At 35.4% G+C, this 24,957-nt stretch overlaps 2 protein-coding genes across 4 annotated transcripts in view; both read left to right on the top strand.

Moving 5' to 3' along the window:
• The first annotated feature begins 20 nt into the window (after positions 1 to 20).
• On the top strand, positions 21 to 8,264 carry LOC106059264 (protein SREK1IP1-like). 2 transcript variants are annotated; one of them, XM_013216848.2, is made up of 6 exons: positions 21 to 193; positions 3,240 to 3,395; positions 3,886 to 3,951; positions 4,616 to 4,750; positions 5,075 to 5,144; positions 5,993 to 8,264. In XM_013216848.2, exons 2-6 carry the CDS (start codon positions 3,374 to 3,376, stop codon positions 6,381 to 6,383), a joined length of 684 nt encoding a protein of 227 aa, XP_013072302.2. In that variant the 5' UTR covers positions 21 to 193; positions 3,240 to 3,373; the 3' UTR covers positions 6,384 to 8,264. The 2 variants fall into 2 exon arrangements, with proteins under 2 accessions (XP_013072302.2, XP_055885453.1); XM_056029478.1 differs by having other exon boundaries at positions 21 to 235.
• A 673-nt stretch (positions 8,265 to 8,937) lies between these two features.
• LOC106059395 (gastrin/cholecystokinin type B receptor-like) overlaps positions 8,938 to 24,957 on the top strand; it is a 134,743-nt gene continuing 118,723 nt past the window's right edge. The window contains exons 1-2 of one of the 2 annotated variants that reach the window (XM_056030994.1): positions 8,938 to 9,149; positions 20,137 to 20,332. The gene's annotated coding sequence lies outside the window, so the exon portion shown is untranslated. Of the gene's footprint in view, positions 9,150 to 19,968; positions 20,333 to 24,957 lie in introns of both variants that reach the window. The other variant, XM_056030993.1, reaches the window with a different exon arrangement.

Raw genomic sequence — 24,957 nt, 5'->3', positions numbered from 1 at the left:
CTTGATTGTAGTGTCGACCTAATATTATGTTATTTATTTAGAATCTAGCTAAGAAATCTTGATACTAATTCATCTAAATCTAGATCTAGTCTAGATCTAGTAATATAGATCTAAATCTAGTTTAAATCTATTATATTAGATCTAGATTGAGACTCTATTTAGATCTAGGTCACGTAAACATAAACCAGTTCTAGTATGTAGTTAATTTAAGCAGTTTGATATTCAATATCATATAGTGAGATATTCATATTTTTATTGATTTAAAAAATTAATTGATATTTTTAATTATTTTATAATTATCGGTCCGGTATTGACTATAGATCTAGTATAATTAGCTGAGTATTTTCAGTATTGATAATAGAATTATACACTTTAAATTATAGTTATACACTATAGATCATTTGAATATATGAATAAATAAAATTATTATAATAATAAAATTAATAAATCAAAATTATTGAAAATTAGATCTATAATAATAATAGACTATAAGATAACTCATAGATTATGTCAATTATGAATAATGATAGATTGATGATAGATTATTTAAATTAGACTAGATTACTAGATCTATATTATATTATAGTAATAGTATCTATAATTATAATCTCTATAATTATAATAAATATAATAATCTTTTTTTATATATTATATGTATTATACTATTAATAGTATCATACACATAGAATCTAGATCTAATTAATATAAAGCAGAAAGTAAAATAAGTAAGGTGATGTAATATAAATAATGTATGTATACTATGACTATGTGTCAAATGTATGTCCCGAATTAGAAGTCGAAACCGTTTGACCAAATTGATAAAACTTGGCATAAATGTTCCTTGGCTTGGATACTAGATTAATTGGAAAAGTAACATATATGTAAAGTAGCCCTAACCTTAAGACCCTCAAAAAAGAAAAAGAGTTGCCCAACTCTATTACTATTTCATCGATCTAGCAATCTAGGTCATATAGCCATGTTTATTGTTTACATGAGACTAGACCAAAAGGTCATGCATGCGTAAAGCAGAGACTTCATCTAGATCTAAAAAGTTTAGACATCACATAATTACTTAGATCAAATTTGAAATTGTCATTGGAGTTGAGAAATCATCCATCCCATGGAGGGCTCTGGCCTCCCCTCATTCAGATCTCCTCTGGGCCTTTCATCTCCATGCCCGAACCCCAATCTGTTATAGATCTGCCTCCACATCATTAATCCATCGTTTGTTATTCGGGGTCTGCCTTTGGGACGCCTGCTTTTTGTTTTTGCCTGTATACAATTTTCGCTGCCCTGTTCTCTGACATTCTTTCTAGGTGACCTGCCTAACGTAATCTGTTCTTTTTTATTTCAGTCATTATCGGTGGGTCTTCATACAATTTAACTATCTCATGGTTAGTGTGTCTTCCACGCTTTTTCATCTTTAAATAGCACCATAGATTTTCCTAAGAATTTTTTGTTCCCAAGTATTTAGTAGAATTTTGGTTGTCTTTGTTAGTGTCCAGGTCTCACTTGTATACAATCTTGCTGATATTATTATGCTTTGATATTGTTTTGCTCTTGATTAAATGATGGGTGCTATAAATTGCTCTGTTGCCTCCTGCTATTCTTTACTTTATTTTTGTTAGTGGATTATTGTCACATATCAATTTAAATAAACCTAGTCTAGGGTAAAATAAATTTAGTATATTTATGTCCAGTACATAAAAACCGCACTTGCAAGTGTCAAGAAATACCCATGACATCATCACATCTGGTGACAGCTTGATATCTGGCATGGAGTATTTGGATTGGCTAAAGCAAGCTTCTGGGGCGGAGTTAAGAAGATGGTTTGGAAGAATGCGGGATTTAGATTTAGTTGTGGAGGAAATTTCATAGAGATAAGACGTATTTTAGTTTTTAGTTGTAACTTGAAGTGACAAGTCTTGTATTTTATTAGATCTAGTGTTAATCTGAATATGTTTTATTATTGAGCTTTGAAAGAAGATATTCATCTGATACAGTTTTATTTCTGTACATATTGTATATTTTTGTGATTCCAAGTTTTGAATTAAAGTTCTGTATTTGAATTAAAAGGATATTCGTTAATTGAATCTCTAAGACATACTTAGATCTAGAGATACATCTACAGAATCCCCGGCATGTCACATCTTGTAATATCTCAACAATCTCAATCTAGAAAATCGCATGACAGTTATTTTTTAAATCAATTGAACTTTCTAGATATTTGAAAGTTTGGACATTTTCGAATTTGTGGTCTTTGATTTTAATATATTGTCCCTCTGTTTGATTGTCTCTTGTCATTGTGATGTACTTGGTTTTACTGTCATTGACCTTAAGTCCTGCTGGTCGAGATGCTTCTTCTAGTTGTATGAAAGTTCTAGCAATGTCAGAAATATCATTACCCAATAAGGCAATGTCATTGACATAAGCAAGGTATCATAAAGGTTGGCTGTATATTGTCCCTGTCGGTTGCCGACCCATATTTTCTCCCCTGAAGTAGTTAGTTATAGTTCTCCGTGTGTTTATGTGTATATTTCTTATAACTCTTTCCAGTGTCAAATTGAATAGCATGCAAGAAGTGAGTCACCTTGTCTTAATCCTTGTTTAATCCTAAATTCCAGCAAGTGTTCTCCTTGTATTATGACTTTACTTTTTGAGTTTTTTAATGATATGTGTATAAGGCTTGTCAGTTTGCTAGGTATTCCAAAATCCTGTAGTGTGTCATATAGATATTTCCTTTGAAATTCTAGTTGAATGGAAGCTCCCTTCCACCCATCATTATGAACAGGTTCAAAGCAGATGGAAATTCGTTACACCTATTTTTTTCTATTGGCCTATTTGTCTCCTCTAATGCCACTTTGAGACTGAGAAGTAGACTTAACCATTGTAAAGAATACGGTCTCCTTTTTTTGAAATGTTAATATTGTTGAATGGGTATGCAATTGGAATTTCCGTAGACCAAAAGTATTCCTTACTGTCCTTATGTAAAGCATAAAAAGTGCAGGTCAGAAATTTGACCTATTATTCAATAGCACATGCAGCCAATATTACACATCAAAAAGTTTCAGAATTTCCTATTTTTAATAGGATATTTTTCAAACTTAAAAATTTAATATCTCGAATTCTATTTTGTATTTTTATTTTGAAATTTTTGTCATACTAGATCTAGTCTAGATCTAGATTTTAGATCTTAGATTTGATTGGATTAAAACCATTTTCTTTTTTTACTACCCTAGCTTGGAAGCTTCAACTGGAAGTTTATTAGTAGAAAGTTCTACTTTATATCTTTCTCCATGAATCATAGTCTATAAGATCAAAATAAAGATCTATTATATACTATAAAGTATAGATAGATCTATTCCAAATAATAATGCAGCCAGTGGAGTTTCAAGGTAAAACTAAGTTTATATATATTTACTAAAATTAGAACTAGAACTAGAATTTTAACATTCAACATTGACTTGATTCTTTTAATATAAATCTAAAGTAAAATACAGTGAGCTAACAAATTTAGATTTAAGAAAAGTTTTACTTTCCTATGATCATATCCAATGATGATGTAAAAGACATATACATATATATATTACTCAGTAAAACATTTTATTCCAACTTTGAAAGTAAACCTGTTATCAAGTCTCCCTTTCCTTGAGTTTTGTGCCATATTGATGGAAGGGACGCAATGGAAATAAATGATTGAAATAATACCAACAATTGGTTTGGTATTACACTGTATAAGAAAGGAACATAGGGAACTGGTCTAAGGGAAGGATAACAAAATGAAAAAACTGTCATACTGTATGAATGTTTTTCGTAAGAATTGTATTATTCAATCAAAGCTTTTTAACCATAATTTGAATCTTTTATTTTCTTAAAAACAAACAGGATACATTTCAAAATTTGGCAAATCATCAGATAATTTGCGAACAGCTTGTAAAAAATGTGGCTATGGTAAGTTCTTTGACCATTTTATATTTTAGTAAATTTAAGTAAAGTTTCCCTGCTTATGTGGCCCACAGTTAATGAGGGTATCATGTGGCAAGCCTTTACTTTTCTCCAACTAATGTCAGGTGTCCATTAGAGCTGGGTGGGCTCAGGCGCCCAAAGATCTCAAAATTAAAAATCCCAGTCTTCAAACCCGGAACCCCGGTTTGGAAGCCAAGCGATTTACCCCTCAGTCTATTATTTTAACTATATACACAAGTAGTAGGAAATATTGGTTAAAAAATATTTTAATTTATTATTTAAAATTGTATATGTATTATATAGTAATTGTATCCTTGGATGGAGTTTGATAGTTTAACTTGAATATATTGTTCAAGATACTTATGCAGATAAAAATAGATTGAATATCCTCGACAACTGAATGTTGAAAACTCACACAACTTCTTGTCATCTAGATGAGAGTGTAAAATCATGTGCTCATATTGGAATTAAATTAAACAAATAAATATAAGGTCATAGGAAATCACAGAATTAATATTTTGTTACCAGATAATCATGTTTATTTCCTTTGAAATAAAAAATGACAATATTGGGCAACAGAAGTTTATCTCAACACCTTTAGTCTTGTAATCATTTAAAATAAAATAAATAAGCTTCCTTGTTTATTCAGGTGGCCATCTAACATATCAATGCAGGAACTTTTTGAAAGCAGACCCCAGCAAAGAGGTGGTCTTAGATGTCAGCAGTACAAGCTCGGACACAGAGGATGAGCCTTTTATCTCACCACTAACACAGTTAAATGGAGGTATGAAGTTTGGGACTAAGGGACTAAAATAGAGTAGAATGGAGCTAGAATAACATACTAGGTCCTTAATAGGCTAAAATTCTATTAAGAGTAATTTGGTTAGCAATCTAAAGTACTTTGTAGGCCATGCATGTAACCAACAAAGGAATGGAGTGGTTGCATGATTTTGCTTAAATTTGTTAATAATGAAAAACACTGCATTAATTAAAGAAGATGTAAGAGTGACCAAAAAGTAATTATAATTATAGGATTTCACTACAACAAAAATAGGTCATAACATGTATTTCTGATATGATACAAATACATTTCCTTATATCATTGTAGCTAAAGTTTCAAAGTTAGCAGAGATATCTAAAAGTGATACAGAAAGACATAAAAAGAAATGTTCAAAAAGGTAAGTACTGTTTCATACCTATATTCTGTTACGGGTTACTTGCGATCTCAAAAACATAAAGTAATGTTTTCAGTGATACTTGCTAATATCTTGGTGATTATTTACATTAACAAAAAGTTCATATTTAAACATTAAAAAAAAACACCACCATATTAGATCTGTCTAACTAAAAAAAAAAAAATTTAAAACGAATTTCAAAATGCTGAGTTTACTTTGTCAATCTTTTATTACTTATCCCATCTCTTGGAGCATTTGTTAGAAATTAAATAGCAATTAAATAAGGATGCATAACTGGCAACTTTTTTTTTTTTGTTTTTGTAACTTAACTTATTGTAAATTTGCATAACTTTTCATCTTGGCTTTCAAACTACAAGTCTGGAGTTGGAATCTTTGTGTAGGTTAGAATATTGTATTCAGGATTGTAGGGTGTCCCTGATGGATAACTGGGAAAACAAAAGCAGTTGTTGAACTGACTTCATGACATCCTTGTTGATTGATAAGCTTTACAACACCTGTCTCTTAGGCCATTTGGTTTTAAATATTAAAATTTTAAATATTAAATATGTACTTTGATCTAATTACCCAATCTAAAATTTGTCTGTATCAATTCAAAGATAATTGAATTAATTTCATATAAACAAAATTTGTCCTAATTGAATTCCATTTTCTAGACTATCATCACATGTGGTGGAATCTTTATAGTAAAGTGTTTTAAATAGATAAAATTATTCTTAAATATTAACTATAATTGTAGAATGATTGTCCTACCTTCTTGTATTCAATTTTAAAATTTTAAAGATATGCTAAATATAGAACTGTATATTATTTACATTATTTCTTTTTTAAAGTGGATCCTCAAAAAGCAGAAAGAGGAGCAAGTCCAAGAGAGAGAAAAAAAAGAAGAAAAGCAAGGACCACTCATCAAGTACTGACTCAGAATCGTCTTCTGGTGAGGACAGCAAGTCTTCAAGGAGAAGAAAGAAGAAAAAGCACAAGCATTCCAGTGACCAGGCAGACAGTGATCAAGACAGCAACAATGACAGTGATGCTAAACCTAAATATAAAAAGAAAAGGAAGCACAAATCTAGACACTCTGAGAGTAAAGAAAGAAGAAAGTCAGAGAGAAAAAAAAGAAGTCATGTTTCTCAAAGCTCAAGCTCTGCAGACTCTGATTCAGACAGCAGTGATGAGGAAATACATGTACCCAGTAAAAATCGCAAAAGAAGCCATTCACACTAAATAAACTTTAAAAAATGTAATCATTTGTTTTTAAATTCACACACAAGGTTGCAGCAGGGACTATTATTTAACAAAATAACTGAAATAAGTTAATTCATATATTTGTATTTTTTGTAAATAATAAAACCAGCACAGTTTTTATTATCTAAAGCAAAACATGCACATTAATGCATTCATAGCATTGGAAAATGTATATTATTAAATATGTTTCCATGGGACATTTTGACTGATCTTTGTTTACATACCAGACTTGTTACCACCCTTGAACTTTTCAGCTAAACTTCATGATTAAAACAAAAGTATTTTTAGATCTTATGTTGGAAAATGTATTCCAGACCTTAAACTGATGTTGAGAGAAAATGTTATTGAAATAGATCAGGAACCTTTGGAACTTGTGCCAGAGAAAGGCCCCAAATAATCATTTTTAGATTTTCTTGTTGTCAAAAAAAAACAGATATTGCATAGTTCAATTTATTAAAAAACAAACATTGCTATGCCACAGAAGCTTCTTCCATTGTAATTTATAAGCTTAAAAATAAAAATTAAATTAAAAAAATAAATAAAAAGTATATTAGGTAATCAGCTTATAACAATGAAATATAATTTTGATTAATTTGACTTCTTTCCCTCTCCCTGCTTTTACACCACTCCTGCCAGAAGTCACTCTTTCAGCCACAGATTTTTAACTAATTTTTAAGTCTGTTTGGACAAACTTACTTTCCTCTTTCTTGAGAATTCCAAATCTGAGAAATTTGCTGGTGATCAGTGCAGGGTACAATATAAGTAAACCAAACTTGCAATTTTTAGATTGACCGTAACTAGTTATATTAATTTTCACATTCTCTTTTGACAGTCAGTTTATATTGGTCAGGAATGTTTGTATGTAATTATTTGTGTATAGAATCATAAGTTCTTTTGAGCACACTTTAACTGGATTCATTTATTTGAAACAATTGATACAATGATGATGTTTATGAATGTCATCTTGTTAATGTGCCAGGGCAGTTTGCATTGAGTTGCACTTGCGTTTTGACATTAGTAGAAAACAAAAAAGAAACATTGCAGTACTCTTGAGACAGTTTGATGTGCTGTGAACAAAACACATTTCAGATTTATAGCTAATTAAAATGCACAATTTTAATTCTGAAATTTGTATGTTTGTAACTTATTAAACAATATAGATTTGGTTTAAACATGATAAGCCAGGGTCGATTAAGATACCTTTGATCTGATCATATCAAAAATGAAAAATAAAAAGTTAAAAATACAGTATTTCTAGTTAAAATACTGCATTAATGACTAAGTTTTTAGAATTAAGAAAAAAAATTGTATGTTTTTCACTTGCATATGTATTTCTCTGAGTCATTACAATTTTTTAACTTTTTAAATAGTTTGTTCATCTCTTGATGGCTGAGATAGAGACAGTTGTGTGGAGTTTATTCTTAAAACAAAGTTGCTTCAAATTCGCAACCACAAATTACTTATGGCTCTTCAATAATGAAATTAGTTCAACAACTGACTTTTAATTCAAAACATTTTTTTTTTCAATTTCAAAATTAAAAGAAAATGTTTAATAGCTGTTTCATGAGTAAATTTATATAATTTGTAAAGATTTTTTTCTCCAAATTATGCATATGTTTATATAAAAGAATTGATTGAGTGTCACATTAATTTCAACATGTTTTTTTGTGTGCCTGTCTCTGAACTAGACCATCTCAGTCCGTCTAGAGAAATGTGAGGTCAGCATAGATTTGTTTCTGTAGGGTATGATGGTAGTCTGAATAAAGTTTGAAAAAATGGTTTGTTCGACACTAATATTTTATAATGGTTGACACTAAAATTTTATAATGAACTGCTCAAAATAAAAAATACCATTTATAATTCCAATTGTTATTTATTTAATGATGAGTTTTTTTGTTTGTAGTTAGATGAATTTTACAGATATAAAATAAAACATTAGTTGATCATGTTAATAAAATCATTTTTATTTTAGCGCTGTGTGTGCTTAAAAAAAATTGCTATTACATTACGCAGTGCACATAAAAAAACACAGAGTGAACATTTGGTTAAGGAAACGAAACAAAAGACTAGGGGCATCCTTCATTACTATTACTTACTAGATCTACACACTTCTTCTTCAACCCTTTCCCTTGATTTCATTCAAAGTGCAATTCACATTTCTTTAACAGATTCTTAAATGGCAAGAGTCCGAGGATGCCTTTTTTTTTACTTTGAGATAGTATTATTCTGTCTTTATCTATCTACTTAGCTTCTCAACAAATGACACAAACTGTACAGTGTTTCCACTTCTATTTATGTTTGAAGACCTTCGGGATGCAAGGGGAGTCAACTCTAACCTTCATGAAGATGCTGAGAAAAAGATACAAAAACTCGAGCGTGAAATTAGAAATCTACTATTGAAAAGAACAATGCTAATCACTATTTCTTTATGTGTATCAAACATTTAATAGTTGAAGATGTGAGAACTGTTTATCCCACACAACTTAAGTAGGCTCACTTTAAAAAACAACAACCAAACCCGCTCTTCTTCTTGTTCAAGGTCACTACGGCGTTGTCTCCCTTTAGTTGTGTGGGCGTGTGAGATGGCAGACAGTGAGCTCTGAATGGAGCAGGCCTGTGTCTCATGTTGAGTCGAGTAGAAAATGTTTCAGACTTTTAAGTTTTTCCTTTCAGAAAGTAGAACATTTCTGTGATTATAACCAAATTTGAACTTTATATCTGGACATCTTGTGTCTTGCTTCATAGGTTTGTATTTTACGCTTTGTTGGAGTTAAAAGAAGTTTTTGTGTTGTGTTTTACATTGATAATTGTAACGGTCAATGTCGTTGTTTCTTAGCCTTTTGTTTTCACTGGATGGACATTGTAAGTACTTTAATAAATGGAAAGCATTTTAATTACTTTTTGTAAAACAAATTACCAAGGTCTTAAAGTCTCAGCACAAGACACTCTCTCAAAATACAAATAAATAAAAAGATGTAGGTAAAAAGCTTTCGTCGCAAGAGGTTATACATGGTGCTACTTATGATATTTCGCATTAGACAAGTTATAATTAGACAAGTTATAATTAGGCGAGTTATAATTAGGCAAGTTATGATTAGACAAATTATAATTAGGCAAGTTATAATTAGGCTAAGTTCAGAATAACTTTTATCCCGTTAATGAAGCATGCTTTTAAGGATTTGCAGGATTCCGCCATGTCAAAAAAAAAATAAATAAATCTTAAAACTTTGATTACTCCCTAAACAAGAAAATTAACATTTGTGCACCGTTAAGCGTGCGATTCGATGCCAACTCATTTGCTATGACGTCAAAACTTTACGTTAATTAACCCCCTTCTGAAAATAAGCCCGCCATAGAGCTAATTGCTAGATCTATAAATTGTAACATTTAAGAACTTACGCTATTTTATCCAAGGCGCGAGAAACAAAGTCTTACTACATAGCGTTACTTCAATTGAACAGTTCCTTTCATGGTCTCCAGGAATGTCTCATCAACTTGCCGAGAGAACCTGTGTAAATTAAACAATTCATTTGCTTAGGTTCCTACTTGGAAAGTAAATTATAGGCCTATGTTTTTTTTTCTTTTCTCATTTTCTAAGTTTCGTGCCACAAAGAGCCTTTTCAATGAGCTATTCTATGATCCAGAAAATAAAATATTTGTCAAAACATGGTCTGCAATAAACAACACACATAGATCCACGGGTGTTAATGCCTTTTTTAACGAGAGATCAAATGCGAAACCTATTTGATTGGGCCAATACAATTATCTTCTCTTAGTTCTTATGTTTTCTTGAAAACAAGATAGTGTTGCTACCAATGAGACATCCTGCAGTAAGCTTGAGCTAGCACATAATAATCTTCATTTCTGACGGAACATCTCAGTAGTCATGTCAGTCCCCTAGACACTATAGGAACTTTATTGAAAGCCACAAATGTATTTATAGATCAATTAATATATTGTAATAACTGAAGTGAGGCAACTCAACGAGGACATTGACGTTTATTTACACGGAGACATGACAAACACAAAGGACATCTGCCTTGAGCACAGCATCTCCATATTGGCTCTCTCTTGGGCGGAAATCGTTAGTCTCTTATGTCAACATCCGACTTGTCTGGTCACTGATAGTGCGCACCTTCTTTCTGCACTATCTTGGATGGCGGTGCGCATGGCAAAGTCATAACATTGCCCCCGTCTTAGCACTTTTCGTCCCGAAAAGAAACACTGCAGCTGAGGTTTGACAGTTCAGGTGGAGGTCGATCAGTGGGAGCCACAGGCGGCAGGGAACGTGTTCCCCACGAGGCCATCCGCATTGTTTTCTTCCAGTGCCGCTTTCTCTTTCTCCAGTTGACCAGGCTGTTGTTGCGATAATGACGTGGCCGTTTGCCACACAAAGAGATAGGGTCGAGCACTGTTTTCTTCAGCACAGCCGTTGATCGGACACGCTGTCTCAGCAGACCTTCCCGACAGACGCCCCTCAAGGGAGCTTCAGGTTCGCTTGCAGCCACGTTGCAAGCAAAGTCCAATGCACCGAAGTCATCCTCAGACAACAGTCTTACGTACAGAAGATAGGTCTCTTCAGGTTCAAGTGGAAAATATCTTTCTCTTGACAGCTCAGATTTAGAGTGATTTGATTGACATTCATCTATGCCAATGTCGATGATGATGGTAGAAGTACATATGCGCTGTTGGTGGTTTTCTTGGCATCTAAATTCTATGTGTGAAGCGCCGCACGTACAGTTCATGCTAAACTTCTGGATGCTGTTGTCAAGCTTCGAATTTCCCTCGTGAGCACCGACAGATAGGCAGAGGTCTTTAAGGTCCATAGCAACAGGCTTGAACGCAGACCCAACGTTGTCTTGCTCCGTCCGGCTCATTGAGGTACTGGTAACAGGTACAACAGGAACAAACGCTTCAGGCACGTAACAGACTTCAGTTAAGGTACTGGTAACAGGTACAACAGGAACAAACGCTTCAGGCACGTAACAGTCTTCAGTTTCTTCATGTGTCACTTTCCGTTCGATTCGGTACATCTCGTTGAGATCATCACAGCAATCGTTGTCACGTTTCTCGTCTTGAAAGTCACAACCACAAGACTTGCCCACAACACAGACACAGACGGCGCTCAAATCCCCAGCGTCTCCGTCACCACTGTTTGTGCAACCACAGTCTTGACCACGCAACTTCTTGACCAACGAGTCTACAGGCAACTGCTCCTTTACCAACGAGTCTACCCCTTCTTTCATTCGAGACACCATTTTATCTACCTTGTTCCCCATACTGTTAATTTGTTCACACATTGCTTCATTTATCTTGCCAATAAGCTCATAAATCTCCGGTTCAATTTCAAATAAGTAGGTATCTGGATCTTCGTCTTCATCTATCAAGGCTTGCCGGAGACGAGCTGTAAGCACCTCCTTGGTACCACCAATTATCTCATATCGGTTACGAAGTTCCTTCCTAAGCTCTCTAACTGAGAGTTGGTCTAATCGTTTCAAAGCTGCCATTGTAAATCCTACCTCCTCTCGTTGAGTTGCCTATAATCCCACTTCTGACAACCAATTGTAATAACTGAAGTGAGGCAACTCAACGAGGACATTGACGTTTATTTACACGGAGACATGACAAACACAAAGGACATCTGCCTTGAGCACAGCATCTCCATATTGGCTCTCTCTTGGGCGGAAATCGTTAGTCTCTTATGTCAACATCCGACTTGTCTGGTCACTGATAGTGCGCACCTTCTTTCTGCACTATCTTGGATGGCGGTGCGCATGGCAAAGTCATAACAATATATATTCTGGAAGCAATAAAAGATTTCATAAATGGATGTTTTTTTTTTGTAACTGTGCATAGGCTTTAAATACTTATAATTTATGAACATGTCATAGTCGTATTAATCACGACTTATCATATATAATACAGACGTGACTTTAGCATTAGACTTACAGTCACTTCATCTTCACATTAATCTGGTGTGCACTACTTTTTAGAAGAAAGGTCCAAAGTCAAATATATTTTTAAAATAATTTATAAGTCTGATTAATGTATTTGAATTTACAATAAGAGAACATGCTTTTAGAAAAGAACACTGTAATAAATTAGTAAAGAAAATAGACTTATTACATTTTCACTTATATGATTTTATAAAATTGTACACAATCTCATATATATATATATATATATACATTACAACACTGCTAAACAAATATATATACATTACAACACTGCTAAATATCTATGTCTTACATCTCAGTTATAGGACTACAGTATATCACAGCAATACATTACATGAGATATATACATTACATCACAGCTAAACATTTCAAGACATCTGCGTATTACATCTCAGCTTTACAGTATTTCAAAGCTATACTTTACATCAGATCTATACTTTGCATCAAAGCTAAACATTTCATCACATCTGCGTATTACATCACAGCTTTACAATATTTCACAGCTATACTTTACATTAGATCTATGCATGACATCTAAGTATTACATTCTAAGTATTACATATAGATTACTCCTAAATAATGCATAACATTCACAACACATTCCTACATTACACCTCTCTTATAGACTCCTAGTCATCTATTCTCTTCTTGGACACTTCAGACATTCCCACCTACATGTATTCGTGTGCTAAGTTCATGTGACTGGAAGACTTAAATTCAACTAAGTCCTTAGCTTTCCTGGCTGATTCACTTATCCAGACCTACATAACATTAAATTAGATTGATACATTTTATTTACATACATCACAGATAAAGGACTAAAACCGTAAAAGTATTTAAAATGTTTTGTTTTGTTTGTATGTAAAGAATTGGAAACTATTTTAAATACTAATCGTTAGTAAAAGGAAACAAATAGAGAGAAAAGGCCAAAACATCATTAGAATACAGACTAAAAGCAGAACCATCGTAGTAGTTAGTAAACTAGTAAAGTTCCCCTTTCAGACCTTGCGATCTATGGGGCAGGGAAAGTAAAGGTCATGTGTTTCTGAGGCCACTAGCGGATCCAGAACTTTGGAGTGGGGGGGGGGGGGGGGCGATTTTTTTCCAAACCCTAACCCTAACGCCCAGTAAACCCTAACCCTATGCATAAACGTGTGTACAGAACACACACACACATACACACACACATATATATATATATATGAGAATTTTAAAAAGCAGCATTTCTCAACCTTTGGCGAAAAAGTGGGGCAACGCTATAAGGTTCCCTAGTGGGGTTTGGGGCAAAGCCCCGACGACAAAAGCGTTTTCTTGCATTCTTCACTGAAGAAACGCATTCTCCTGACATCTACAGCTCATCATTAATCAATGAAGTTCGGGGCGAAGCCCCGACGACAAAAGCATTTTCTTGTATTCACATGACATCTAAAGCTTATTATTCATCAATGGAGTTCGGGGCGAAGCCCCGAAGACAAAAGCCTTTTCTTGCATTCTTCACTACAGAAAGCATTCTCCTGACATCTAAAGCTTATTATTCATCAATGGAGTTCGGGGCGAAGCCCCGACGCCAAAAGCGTTTTCTTGCATTCTTCACTACAGAAACGCATTCTCCTGACATCCACAGCTCATCATTCATTAATGAAGTTCGGGGCGAAGCCCCGACTCTAAAAGCATTTTCTTCTATTCTTCACTACAGAAACGCATTCTCCTGACATCTACAGCTTATTATTCATCAATGAAGTTCGGGGCGAAGCCCCGACGACAAAAGCGTTTTCTTGCATTCTTCACTGCAGAAACGCATTTTCCTGACATCTACAGCTCATTATTCATCAATGAAGTTCGGGGCGAAGCCCCGACTCTAAAAGCATTTTCTTCTATTCTTCACTACAGAAACGCATTCTCCTGACATCTACAGCTTATTATTCATCAATGAAGTTCGGGGCGAAGCCCCGACGACAAAAGCGTTTTCTTGCATTCTTCACTGCAGAAACGCATTTTCCTGACATCTACAGCTCATTATTCATCAATGGAGTTCGGGGCGAAGCCCGAAATTACAAAAGCGTTTTCTTGCATTCTTCACTGCAGAAACGCATTTTCCTGACATCTACAGCTCATTATTCATCAATGATGATCGGGGCGAAGCCCCGACGCCAAAAGCGTTTTCTGGCATTTTTCAATGCAGAAACGCATTCTCTTGACCTAAAGCTCATTATTCATACTATTAAAAAAAAGGACCTTTTGAATAATATTGTACTTGAAAGATATTCTAATATGAATTTATAGGCCCTTAATACATTGCAAATAAAACCGATTTGTTCCTTGAAAAGATAAGATACCCCACATATTTAGATTTTGGCTTTGAGGATCGCCGCCGAAAAAAAATTATTCGATAAATAATATTCAATAACATTGTAGTATAAGTTGTGAGTTATAGTCCCAAATTTATTTAACTGGAAAAATATCCGATTGAGTAAAGGTTTGGAAAAGGCGACTATAAATGTATTATTTTCGGTTTAGAACTTATCTCAATCATGATTCTTATACTGAAAAATTTCGTTTGAATTCTAACTTTTCCAATGCAAAGTCTTTCTTAAAATAATTATGATAAATTCATGTGAAATTACATAAACTCTGGAAATGGGAGGGGCGGTAGAATGAAAACGATTAATCCTCGCTCCTTTAATAATTTTTGCTAAAGATTGCATTTGGCATTAAAGAATTTAAAAAAAAGTAGGGCGACTCGATATAAGAATTTAATTTATAGTATATATAAATTATATTAGTGGGAGATTTTTTACATTTTGTAATTTCTAAACTATAATACTAAAAGAAAAAGCATTGGTTTGTCCGATGGGGGAAATGCAATTGCATATATCGCCCTTCCCACCTGGTGCAACCTTTTTTCATTTAAATTTACTAATGATAAAATTTGAGATTAGAGTACGGTACGACATAATATACAATGGGTTCACATATCAATACGTAGTTTATATTATATAGATATTCAACTAATTTTGTTCACAAACTATGATTCTCCATAAAAATAGGACCGCCCCCCCACTCAGAGGGCTAGAGTGGGAAGGGCAGTACATGCAATCGCCCTCCCCCCAACCCCACCGAATCGACCAAGATACCAGAAAGGGAGCGACATAATATAAAATTTATAGATTAATTCAACTAATTTTGTTCTCAAACTATGATTTCTCCATAAAATGAGGACCGCCCCCCCCCCCCCCACTCAAATGGTTTAGGTGGGAAGGGCAGTAGAGGTATTCGCCCCCCCCCCCACCCCCAAACGGTAAACAGGGAACGACATAATATAAAGATCGGTTAAAATATCAATAACAAGTTTTAATCATATAGATATTTAATTGATTCTGTTAGCAAGCTGTGATTTCTACAAATAAATTGGACCGCCCCCCCCACTCGAAAGTGTAGGGGGGGGCGGGATTGATACCATTGCCCCCTCCCGACCCCACCAAATCGGTCAACATACTAGAGGAGGGGGCGAAATAATAAAAAAAATAGGTTGAAATATAAATAATTAGTATATATTATTAACATAAGTAATAAATTTGTATACAAATTGTGTGAATTCTATACTAAAATTCGTCCGCCCCCCCCGGGGGGGGGGGTCGGCCGAGTGGGGGGGGGGGGCGATCGCCCCTACCGCCCCCCCCCCCTGGATCCGCCAGTGTCTGAGGCTCAGGGTTAACAAGGGTGTCATGTAGCCAGCACAGCTGTGGAAATAACATGGAAAGACATAGATCTGTAGAGACAACACATTCCTGCACATGGAATTACCCATACACACAATGACGATACCAACATAATCACAGACGTACAACCACATTATCTCATGTAACTGCCTGGTCGTGCGGTTTGCGCGCTGGACTGTCGTTCAGATTTATCGATGGTCCAGGGTTCAAACCCCGCCCGCTCCCATCCCCCGTCGTCCTGCGGGAAGTTTGGACTAGGAAGTAATTATCTTCAACTCTGAAGGAACATCCGAAACATATAAAACGAACCAACAAGCTAATCAGCTTTTAGTATACAGTCATTTGTAGATTTCCCGAAGCTTTAGAACGAGACAATTAAAGAACGAGAGAGGAAAGAGTTAGAGAGGAGGCATGTGTGTGTGTGAGAGAGAGAAAGAGAGAGAGAGACTTTATATAGAGACGTCTCTGATGAACATTTAAGACGGTAATCTATGGTCTTAGTCCTAACACTGATAGAACTAACTCGAAGGCCACGACACGCAATACATACATTGGTCCAAATATTTGATAAATCTACGTTCGCTACAGTGCTACATTACATACGATCAATGCAATATCGTGGAGCTTATTTCGTATCATTAATGCTCATTATTTAGAATTATATAATTAGCTCTATTATCTGTATGGATTGTGGCTCACTGGAGTATCGCAGCGAATGTACACAGAGCTGACGAGTGTAGAACATCAGACCGAACTAAAAAAACAAAAGCCAACCCCTGGTTTAGTGTGTACCGTGTGCTTGAGGGACGACTGCCTTGCCACCTATCTACTAAAGTGAAAAGGTAACAGTTAGCACAAAAATAAACCGGCGTAAATAGAAGGTTTCTTACAATGCTGTGCATTGAAATAAATCGGACAATTAAAAAACAAAGTCAATGTGAAATCAAAGACTTAAATATCTGATGAACTTATTGACATTTTCAGAACGAGGTTGCTAAGTAAATAACTATTTAAAACTAGTTCTGGCATTATTAGTGGGAAGCGTGGTCGAGAAGCCAAGTACGCTTGGCTACCTATGAAGGGGGCTCGAGAAGCCAAGTACGCTTGGCTACCTATGAAGGGGGCTCGAGAAGCCAAGTACGCTTGGCTACCTATGAAGGGGGCTCGAGAAGCCAAGTACGCTTGGCTACCTATGAAGGGGGCTCGAGAAGCCAAGTACGCTTGGCTACCTATGAAGGGGGCTCGAGAAGCCAAGTACGCTTGGCTACCTATGAAGGGGGCTCGAGAAGCCAAGTACGCTTGGCTACCTATGAAGGGGGCTCGAGAAGCCAAGTACGCTTGGCTACCTATGAAGGGGGCTCGAGAAGCCAAGTACGCATGGCTACCTATGAAGGGGGCTGGAGAAGCCAAGTACGCATGGCTACCTATGAAGGGGGCTCGAGAAGCCAAGTACGCATGGCTACCTATGAAGGGGGCTCGCGAAGCCAAGTACGCATGGCTACCTATGAAGGAGGCTGGAGAAGCCAAGTACGCATGGCTACCTATGAAGGGGGCTCGAGAAGCCAAGTACGCATGGCTACCTATGAAGGAGGCTGGAGAAGCCAAGTACGCTTGGCTACCTATGAAGGGGGCTCGAGAATGAGAAAGGCAGCACGAGAAAGCCAGCACGGAAAACCTACTCCCAGATACCCCCTCCCCCACCACTGGTCCACAAATGAGATTGGACCATAGCGCTCTGAGCATGCTATAAGCATGAAAGTAGCGCTTTATGAAAGCCATAATTTTGTTATTTATTTATTTTAAGACCAAAACAACAACAACAATAACAAAAAAACGAGTGAGATTTGAGATCATTTGTTCATTCTGCTGAGCGCAACAATGACATTTGCCAAATTTTGTGTTCAATCTATTGGACATTTTCACGATCAACTAAACAAGGCGAAGGACGTTAACTGGAACTTCTTTTTTGTCAACTCAAATAGAACTCTAGTGGTAACAATGTCTCAATGCGCTCTGTTTGGATACCCCAAAAAGTTAGCTATTTATAGTCTTTCTGCCTTGTATAAACATTTCAGTTTTTGGCAGCATCTACTGTTTGATTGAATCTACCGTTCAACGATCTACAGAGTCTAGCTAGCGTTTGGCGCATTGGCGGCCAGCTGTCTGCATTAAGATCTGTCAGTGGCAATATATAGAGAAATATTACTAAATGAATGTAGTCATAAAGGTGAACTTTTTGAGACTATATGTCTGGTATTGATTTTTTAGTGATTAAAAAAATTTTAAAATTCGCTTTGTTAGGAAAAATGTGGGGTTTTTTTTCGCGATTAGGGGAAAACCTAAATGTATAAAGTGTTGGGATAATTGACAGAATCGATTTTCGTTTTCTTGATGAATGTGACCTCTCACAAAGAAATGTTTAGTTTTGGATAATATCGTCTGGTCACTAGAGAAAAAGACTCAACAAAAACAAGATTTCTAATAATCATCTGAGAAATTATGAAACATTTTTTTTTTGGCTGGTAAACCGGCACAAAGAAATAATCGACTGAGTTCCCATTGGTTTATAATTAGGTTAAAACTGCTTTGAAATGACACACATGAGTAGATTGCTCTCATTGGATCCGCTGGAAGACAAGATTGCATTTGGAAATGAAACATATATTTCGCTATAAGACCAAGTTTTTTGTTACCATAGCAACCATTATAAGTTGAATACACTATACTGTAGAAGAATATCAGTTTCATATATTCTCTTCAACCCCCTACCTCCCCATTCCACACAGAAACAAGTCTTAATGATTTTTAACTAATTCAGTAATGCATATCGCGAAGTAAGGATGGCTGCGTGGTCGTGGGGTATAGGCTCGAGACTGATCTTGTGTTCGAATCCACCGCTATCCCTCATCGTCCTGTGGGAGATTTGGGCAGTTTGGGCTGGGATGTAATTGAATTATCTTCGATTCCGAAGGAACATCCAAGACATGTAAAACATACAAACTATGAAAGGTCAGATTCCTACCTGAGACCATGATATTGACTTAGACTTAGATGATCGAGCTTATTAGATGTAGTCTCTTTGCGGATATACGCCTAGATTTACAGCTCACTCTGTCTGTTTAGTCAAAAGTTTGTACACGTTATTTCTCCCACACTCAGTCTAGGATCAAGTTGAAATTTTGCACATTTATTTGTTGTACCTGACAAAACCAGAGTAAATAAAAAAAATTAACCAGTCAGTTAATTAACTATTGGTAATTAATTTTTTTGTTTGGTATCGAATAATGGAAAGAAATTGTACTTGACAGATGTGGTGGTATAAGTTGAATTAGTCCTTTGAGAAGGCTTGAGCCATTGAGTTCGAATTCCAGTTACATTTAAAAAGCAATCACGGTAACATTAACAGGGATACTTCCCTTTTTTTTTTTAAACCCTCCCTCATTTCCCAATGGCCCAGACAAGTGATGATAGGGTTATAGGCATTGAGAACTAGATGTAATTGCGCTAAACAAAAGCAAATGGCAAAAATGTTTATAGTTGCACAGATTTATTATTTTTAGTCTAGATCTATGAGTGGGAAGCGTGGTCGAGAGGCCAAGTGCGCTTGAACTTGGCTTGGCTTGGCTATCTAGAAGAGAGTTGTGTTTTGTTCTAAAGGCAGCACGGAAAACCAACTCCTAGATACCCCCTCCCACAAATGAGATTGGACCAAAAGCGCTCCGAGCATGCTATAAGCATGAAAGACGCGCTATATAAAAGCTATAATATATATTACAAATTTAATGACACGACTGATCCAAAGTCATTGATGCAATGGCACGTACTATAAGCTTTGCGTTTTACAAATAGTTTAAAATGTTTTTCTTGTTTTTATTACGAACGTTTCAGGTAGTCGTTGTCAATGTACACAAGGCATTTTGACTGAAGTTAACACTTTGATGGGCATGTGAACACATTTAAATGGTTGAAGTTTTGAAGTTTCACCGTTACGTTGTTATGAATCTTCAGATATAAAGTCACTTGCAGAGGCTGTGTAGTATTTCTGTTTCCTCTAAGGCTTCATCTATCAGGTCGACAATGACTATGTCGAAAGAAGCAGATACACTGTGTGAACACCATCGTCTGCTGCTTGTACGTCGCTAAATTGGACGAATTAGTGTCTCTGCTGTTTTGTGATTCTTGGAGACACTGGTCAGGATAACTCTCTTCTGGATGTTGTTACCTTCGAAGGGGATTTCTGCAACTGCGTAAGGTAAGACAGTTTCTTCTGTATCTAGTTTACTGTTATTTAAACGATGTGAACAATTTAGGATCACAGTCATAGGATATTGATGACTGAACAGAAAAAATAAGACATTGTGGAACCTTTGTAATGGTCATCAATATGTTTATCTCCTTTACTTTTGTGTAACCGTGTGGTGACTTGTGTCTCTATGTTGTTTGGTAGTGCTGATGAATTAAGTGACAGCGGCTTTAGGTCCAAGAGGATCACTAGGCACTTATTCTTCTTTCTTTATAAACTTTCTGTATCAATTTTTAATTTTCTTTATTTATTTTGGGTTTTTCATTTGTTTTCGAGAAGTAATTCTTTACACTTAGTCACAAGAAGCAGCTTCTGTACTGATAAAATTTTGCGATAGTGAAATACAATGTCTTGGTATGATGAGACAGGGAAATAGAATGATGATGAGACAGAATGATGATGAGACAGGGAAATAGAATGTCTTGTTATGATGAGACAGGGAAATAGAATGATGATGAGACAGGGAAATAGAATGTCTTGTTATGACGAGACAGGGAAATAGAATGTCTTGTTATGATGAGACAGGGAAATAGAATGATGATGAGACAGAATGATGATGTGACAGGGAAATAGAATGATGATGAGACAGGGAAATAGAATGTCTTGTTATGATGAGACAGGGAAATAGAATGATGATGAGACAGAATGATGATGTGACAGGGAAATGAGACAGGGAAATAGAATGTCTTGTTATGATGAGACAGGGAAATAGAATGATGATGAGACAGGGAAATAGAATGATGATGAGACAGGGAAGTAGAATGTCTTGGTATGATGAGACAGGGAAGTAGAATGTCTTGTTATGATGAGACAGGGAAATAGAATGATGATGAGACAGGGAAATAGAATGATGATGAGACAGGGAAGTAGAATGTCTTGTTATGATGAGACAGGGAAGTAGAATGTCTTGGTATGATGAGACAGGGAAGTAGAATGTCTTGTTATGATGAGACAGGGAAGTAGAATGTCTTGGTATGATGAGTGTGGGAAATTGTTTTGTATCTGTGTTTGTGTTGAAACGTATTTTTAATGTTAAGAGCAATTTCACTATTAGAGTTGTCTGTCAAGGTTTTAGTATAATTTAAAAAAAATGAAGAAATGATTTTTTTTTCACACGAAAATGGTTTTCAATTCGAATATATGGGCTTGAAACAACCAGTAGAAATGGTTTTCAATTCGAATATATGGGCTTGAAACAACCAGTAGAAATGGTTTTCAATTCGAATATATGGGCTTGAAACAACCAGTAGAAATGGTTTTCAATTCGAATATATGGGCTTGAAACAACCAGTAGAAATGGTTTTCAATTCGAATATATGGGCTTGAAACAACCAGTAGAAATGGTTTTCAATTCGAATATATGGGCTTGAAACAACCAGTGGAAATGGTTTTCAATTCGAATATATGGGCTTGAAACAACCAGTAGAAATGGTTTTCAATTCGAATAAAAGGGCTTGAAACAACAAGTGGAATATATTTTAGAATTGCTTATTTTAAAATGTTCCGAGTGATGTTCAAGAAAACTAAAATAGTTAGTTCTTTTGCCTCCTCTTGACCACTTACATAGTAGTGTAACTAAACAGTAGGCCTACACAGTAGTGTAACTAAACAGTAGGCCTTCACAGTAGTGTAACTAAACAGTAGGCCTACACAGTAGTGTAACTAAACAGTAGGCCTACACAGTAATGTAACTAAACAGTAGGCCTACACAGTAGTGTAACTAAACAGTAGGCCTACACAGTAGTGTAACTAAACAATAGTTTTTCTTTTGAAAAATCAGTAAGTAAAAAGAGTTTGCATTTTTAGAACCAACAACAGCCGTTGTGCATATTTCGAGCATGATGCGTGACGTTTTGGCGCCGCCGTTTTGGCGACGGGACGTTTTGGCGCAAGCCGTTTTGGCGACGGGACGTTTTGGCGCGAGATATCATATGACGATAATTTACTACCATAGTGTCATTAAATAAACCAATGTTAATGTAAACAAATAATTGCATCAATTTTTAGTCTATCATCGTTTCATCTTGTTTTTTATTTTTGCTTTTAATTTTAAAGTAATATCTTAAAAATTTTTTTTGAAATAAAAGTGTGCCTCTTAATAAACACACATACACAAGCCAAAATGTCTATAAAAGAACATGATGTGAAACACAAACACACATTTACATTTAGTACGTGAAAAATATGTCTTAACACAAACACTCATGCAAAACATAGATATGAATAATTCTTTTAAAAGAAATAATACAATAAACATATGTATTTCGCGCCAAAACGTCCCGTCGCCAAAACGGCTCGCGCCAAATCGACCTTCGCGCCAAAACGGCGGGGCCAAAACGGCGTCGCCAAAACGGCGGCGCCAAAACGTCCTGCTTCGATGCATTAGTGCTACCGAAATATTATTTGCAATCGCATTTTTTGTTTAGGAACACGAACATGACGTATAAGATGGACAGACTGACGGCACAAAACTTTCTCAAAGGCGGCCGTTATAAAAGGGCAAACCGTTTATTCGACTACCTTGGCATAGCTTGCATGGTGCGGTTAACAGAGTTCATTGTATATGTAGACATTGATGAAAGAAATATGTTGTGGCTGTATTGATTCCATCATTTATCAGAGGTGGTGAAGAGTTAAAGTGGATGGGCGTTGTGCCTGTCTCATAAAAGCCTCGTTACATACTGAATACAGAATCAGGCCAAATTCATCTGCCTTATAAACTGTCACATCTCATTGGATATATTTCATTGGAAGAAATGAATTCACACACACACACACACACACGAAACAAACAAAAAAAAACGTGTTCCATATTTTTTCATTTCCTAGCGCTGCAATCAAATGGCAGTGCATTGTTCAAAACTTGCCTGTATTCCTGCAAACCTTGTGTTCAATTTGACCCTGTTCTAAGTATTACAAAACCATCTGACAGTAGCTGTTGTAGAGAGTTGAGTTATTGAACTAGATCAAGGTTAGCTTCGTTGCTTGTTGTAGATCCAGGCTCGACTCCAGGCGGACTCATGCTTCACAACATTTCTTACGTCAGTTGGGTGTTTGTTCACGTGCCGTGAATAGACTCTTGAAAGAAATGTCACAGAGACGGACAGGGGAAACTTCTCTTGACATTTGATCGTTGATTTCATTAGACCCCTATAGAGGTCGTGACCTTGAGATGGTGAAGGAAATAATTATAGGAGCGAGTTCTATATGTAGAACGTTTCAATCTCAAAATATAAAAACATCAGGCCATTGGAGAATGCGATCTAGGTTTTCCTTAGCAAGCACACATTATGTACTGTAATTATGACAAGAGGCTAGGCCATTTCATTTTGTATTTGTTGGCTAGACATTGAAGTGTTCAATCTAATAGCATGACTTACAAGAACCTATTTAGAACAAGAGAAAATACTTCGAAACTAAAAGGACAATATCTCCTTTAGACAACTTATAGAGCGATTATTGGGCTCTTAATAAATAATGAATGTTAGATTTAAAAAAAAAAAAATTGAACATTTTTTTCCTCGGTCCATCCACATTTCCTCGAGAAAGAATCCTGATTAAGACTTTATAGTATTCAAATTATAGGCCTTTAGATCTAGATTGGAAAGACGATGCGCTAAATGTTCCCTAAATGGATTTATTTAATTCCTGAATGAAAATATCAGAAGAAATATAGTCCGTTCATGATATTTTCTAGTTCTCAAACCAATTTTTTTTTTACTTTGAAAAATTATAACGGTGAAACTAGAGCTATCCCAGTGTGGCCAACGAGATGGTCATTCTTTTCCTAACGATATACATCAACTGTCAATTTGTAGGAAAATCGTTAGAGCTGTTTTCTAGATTCGTGTCCACCTAGGTTTTTTTTTTTTTTGAGGCCACCCAGCTAGAAATGTCCACGAAGGTACAAGTTAAATAAACGGACTGTAATAAAAGTACATCATGTTCCTTTCAATTGGGAATTATGTTAATATGTAGCCTACTTCAGGGGAAGTAATTGCACCTTTCAAGTTGTTCCTTTCACATACGGAATGCTGTTGGCAATGTTTTTTTTTGTTGTTGTTGTATTAGAGATGTTCGCAATGACCTAAACAATTAAACGTCGTTATTGCCAACTAAATAAAAACAAATTGAGCTCTAATTTTAACACTATCTCAATGCGTGACAGTTGATCTTCGTATGAAATGTGCTTTATTACCACTAGTTAGTTGCTTGTTATTAAATATAGTTAGGAAATGGAAGTCTAGGAAATGAAAGTCAAATACATTCTCCATAGTGGAATCATTGCATGCTACAAACGAAATAGCGTAGAAAGTAAATTTGATTCTGTGGTTCTAACAATGTGCACCCAAATGATCACATACCTTTTAAAAGTAACAAAACGTATCAATACTTCCTGTATTCTGTACACCGCATACACCAAAAATACATCTAATTTAGAGTTTTTCCCCATGTATGAAAATTTCAAATTAAAAATACTAAAAAAATATTGTCATAATATAAACTTTGATGACTATAAGAAAGGAATAGTTGATGAATGAAGTAAAAAAAAAACTGTTACGCAATAACCTACA

Source organism: Biomphalaria glabrata, chromosome 5 (genome assembly GCF_947242115.1).
Source record: "Biomphalaria glabrata chromosome 5, xgBioGlab47.1, whole genome shotgun sequence".
In the NCBI taxonomy this organism is placed as follows: domain Eukaryota; kingdom Metazoa; phylum Mollusca; class Gastropoda; family Planorbidae; genus Biomphalaria; species Biomphalaria glabrata.
The sequence above is the reverse complement of the archived record's forward strand: the minus strand, read 5'-3'. Positions and strand labels throughout refer to the sequence as shown.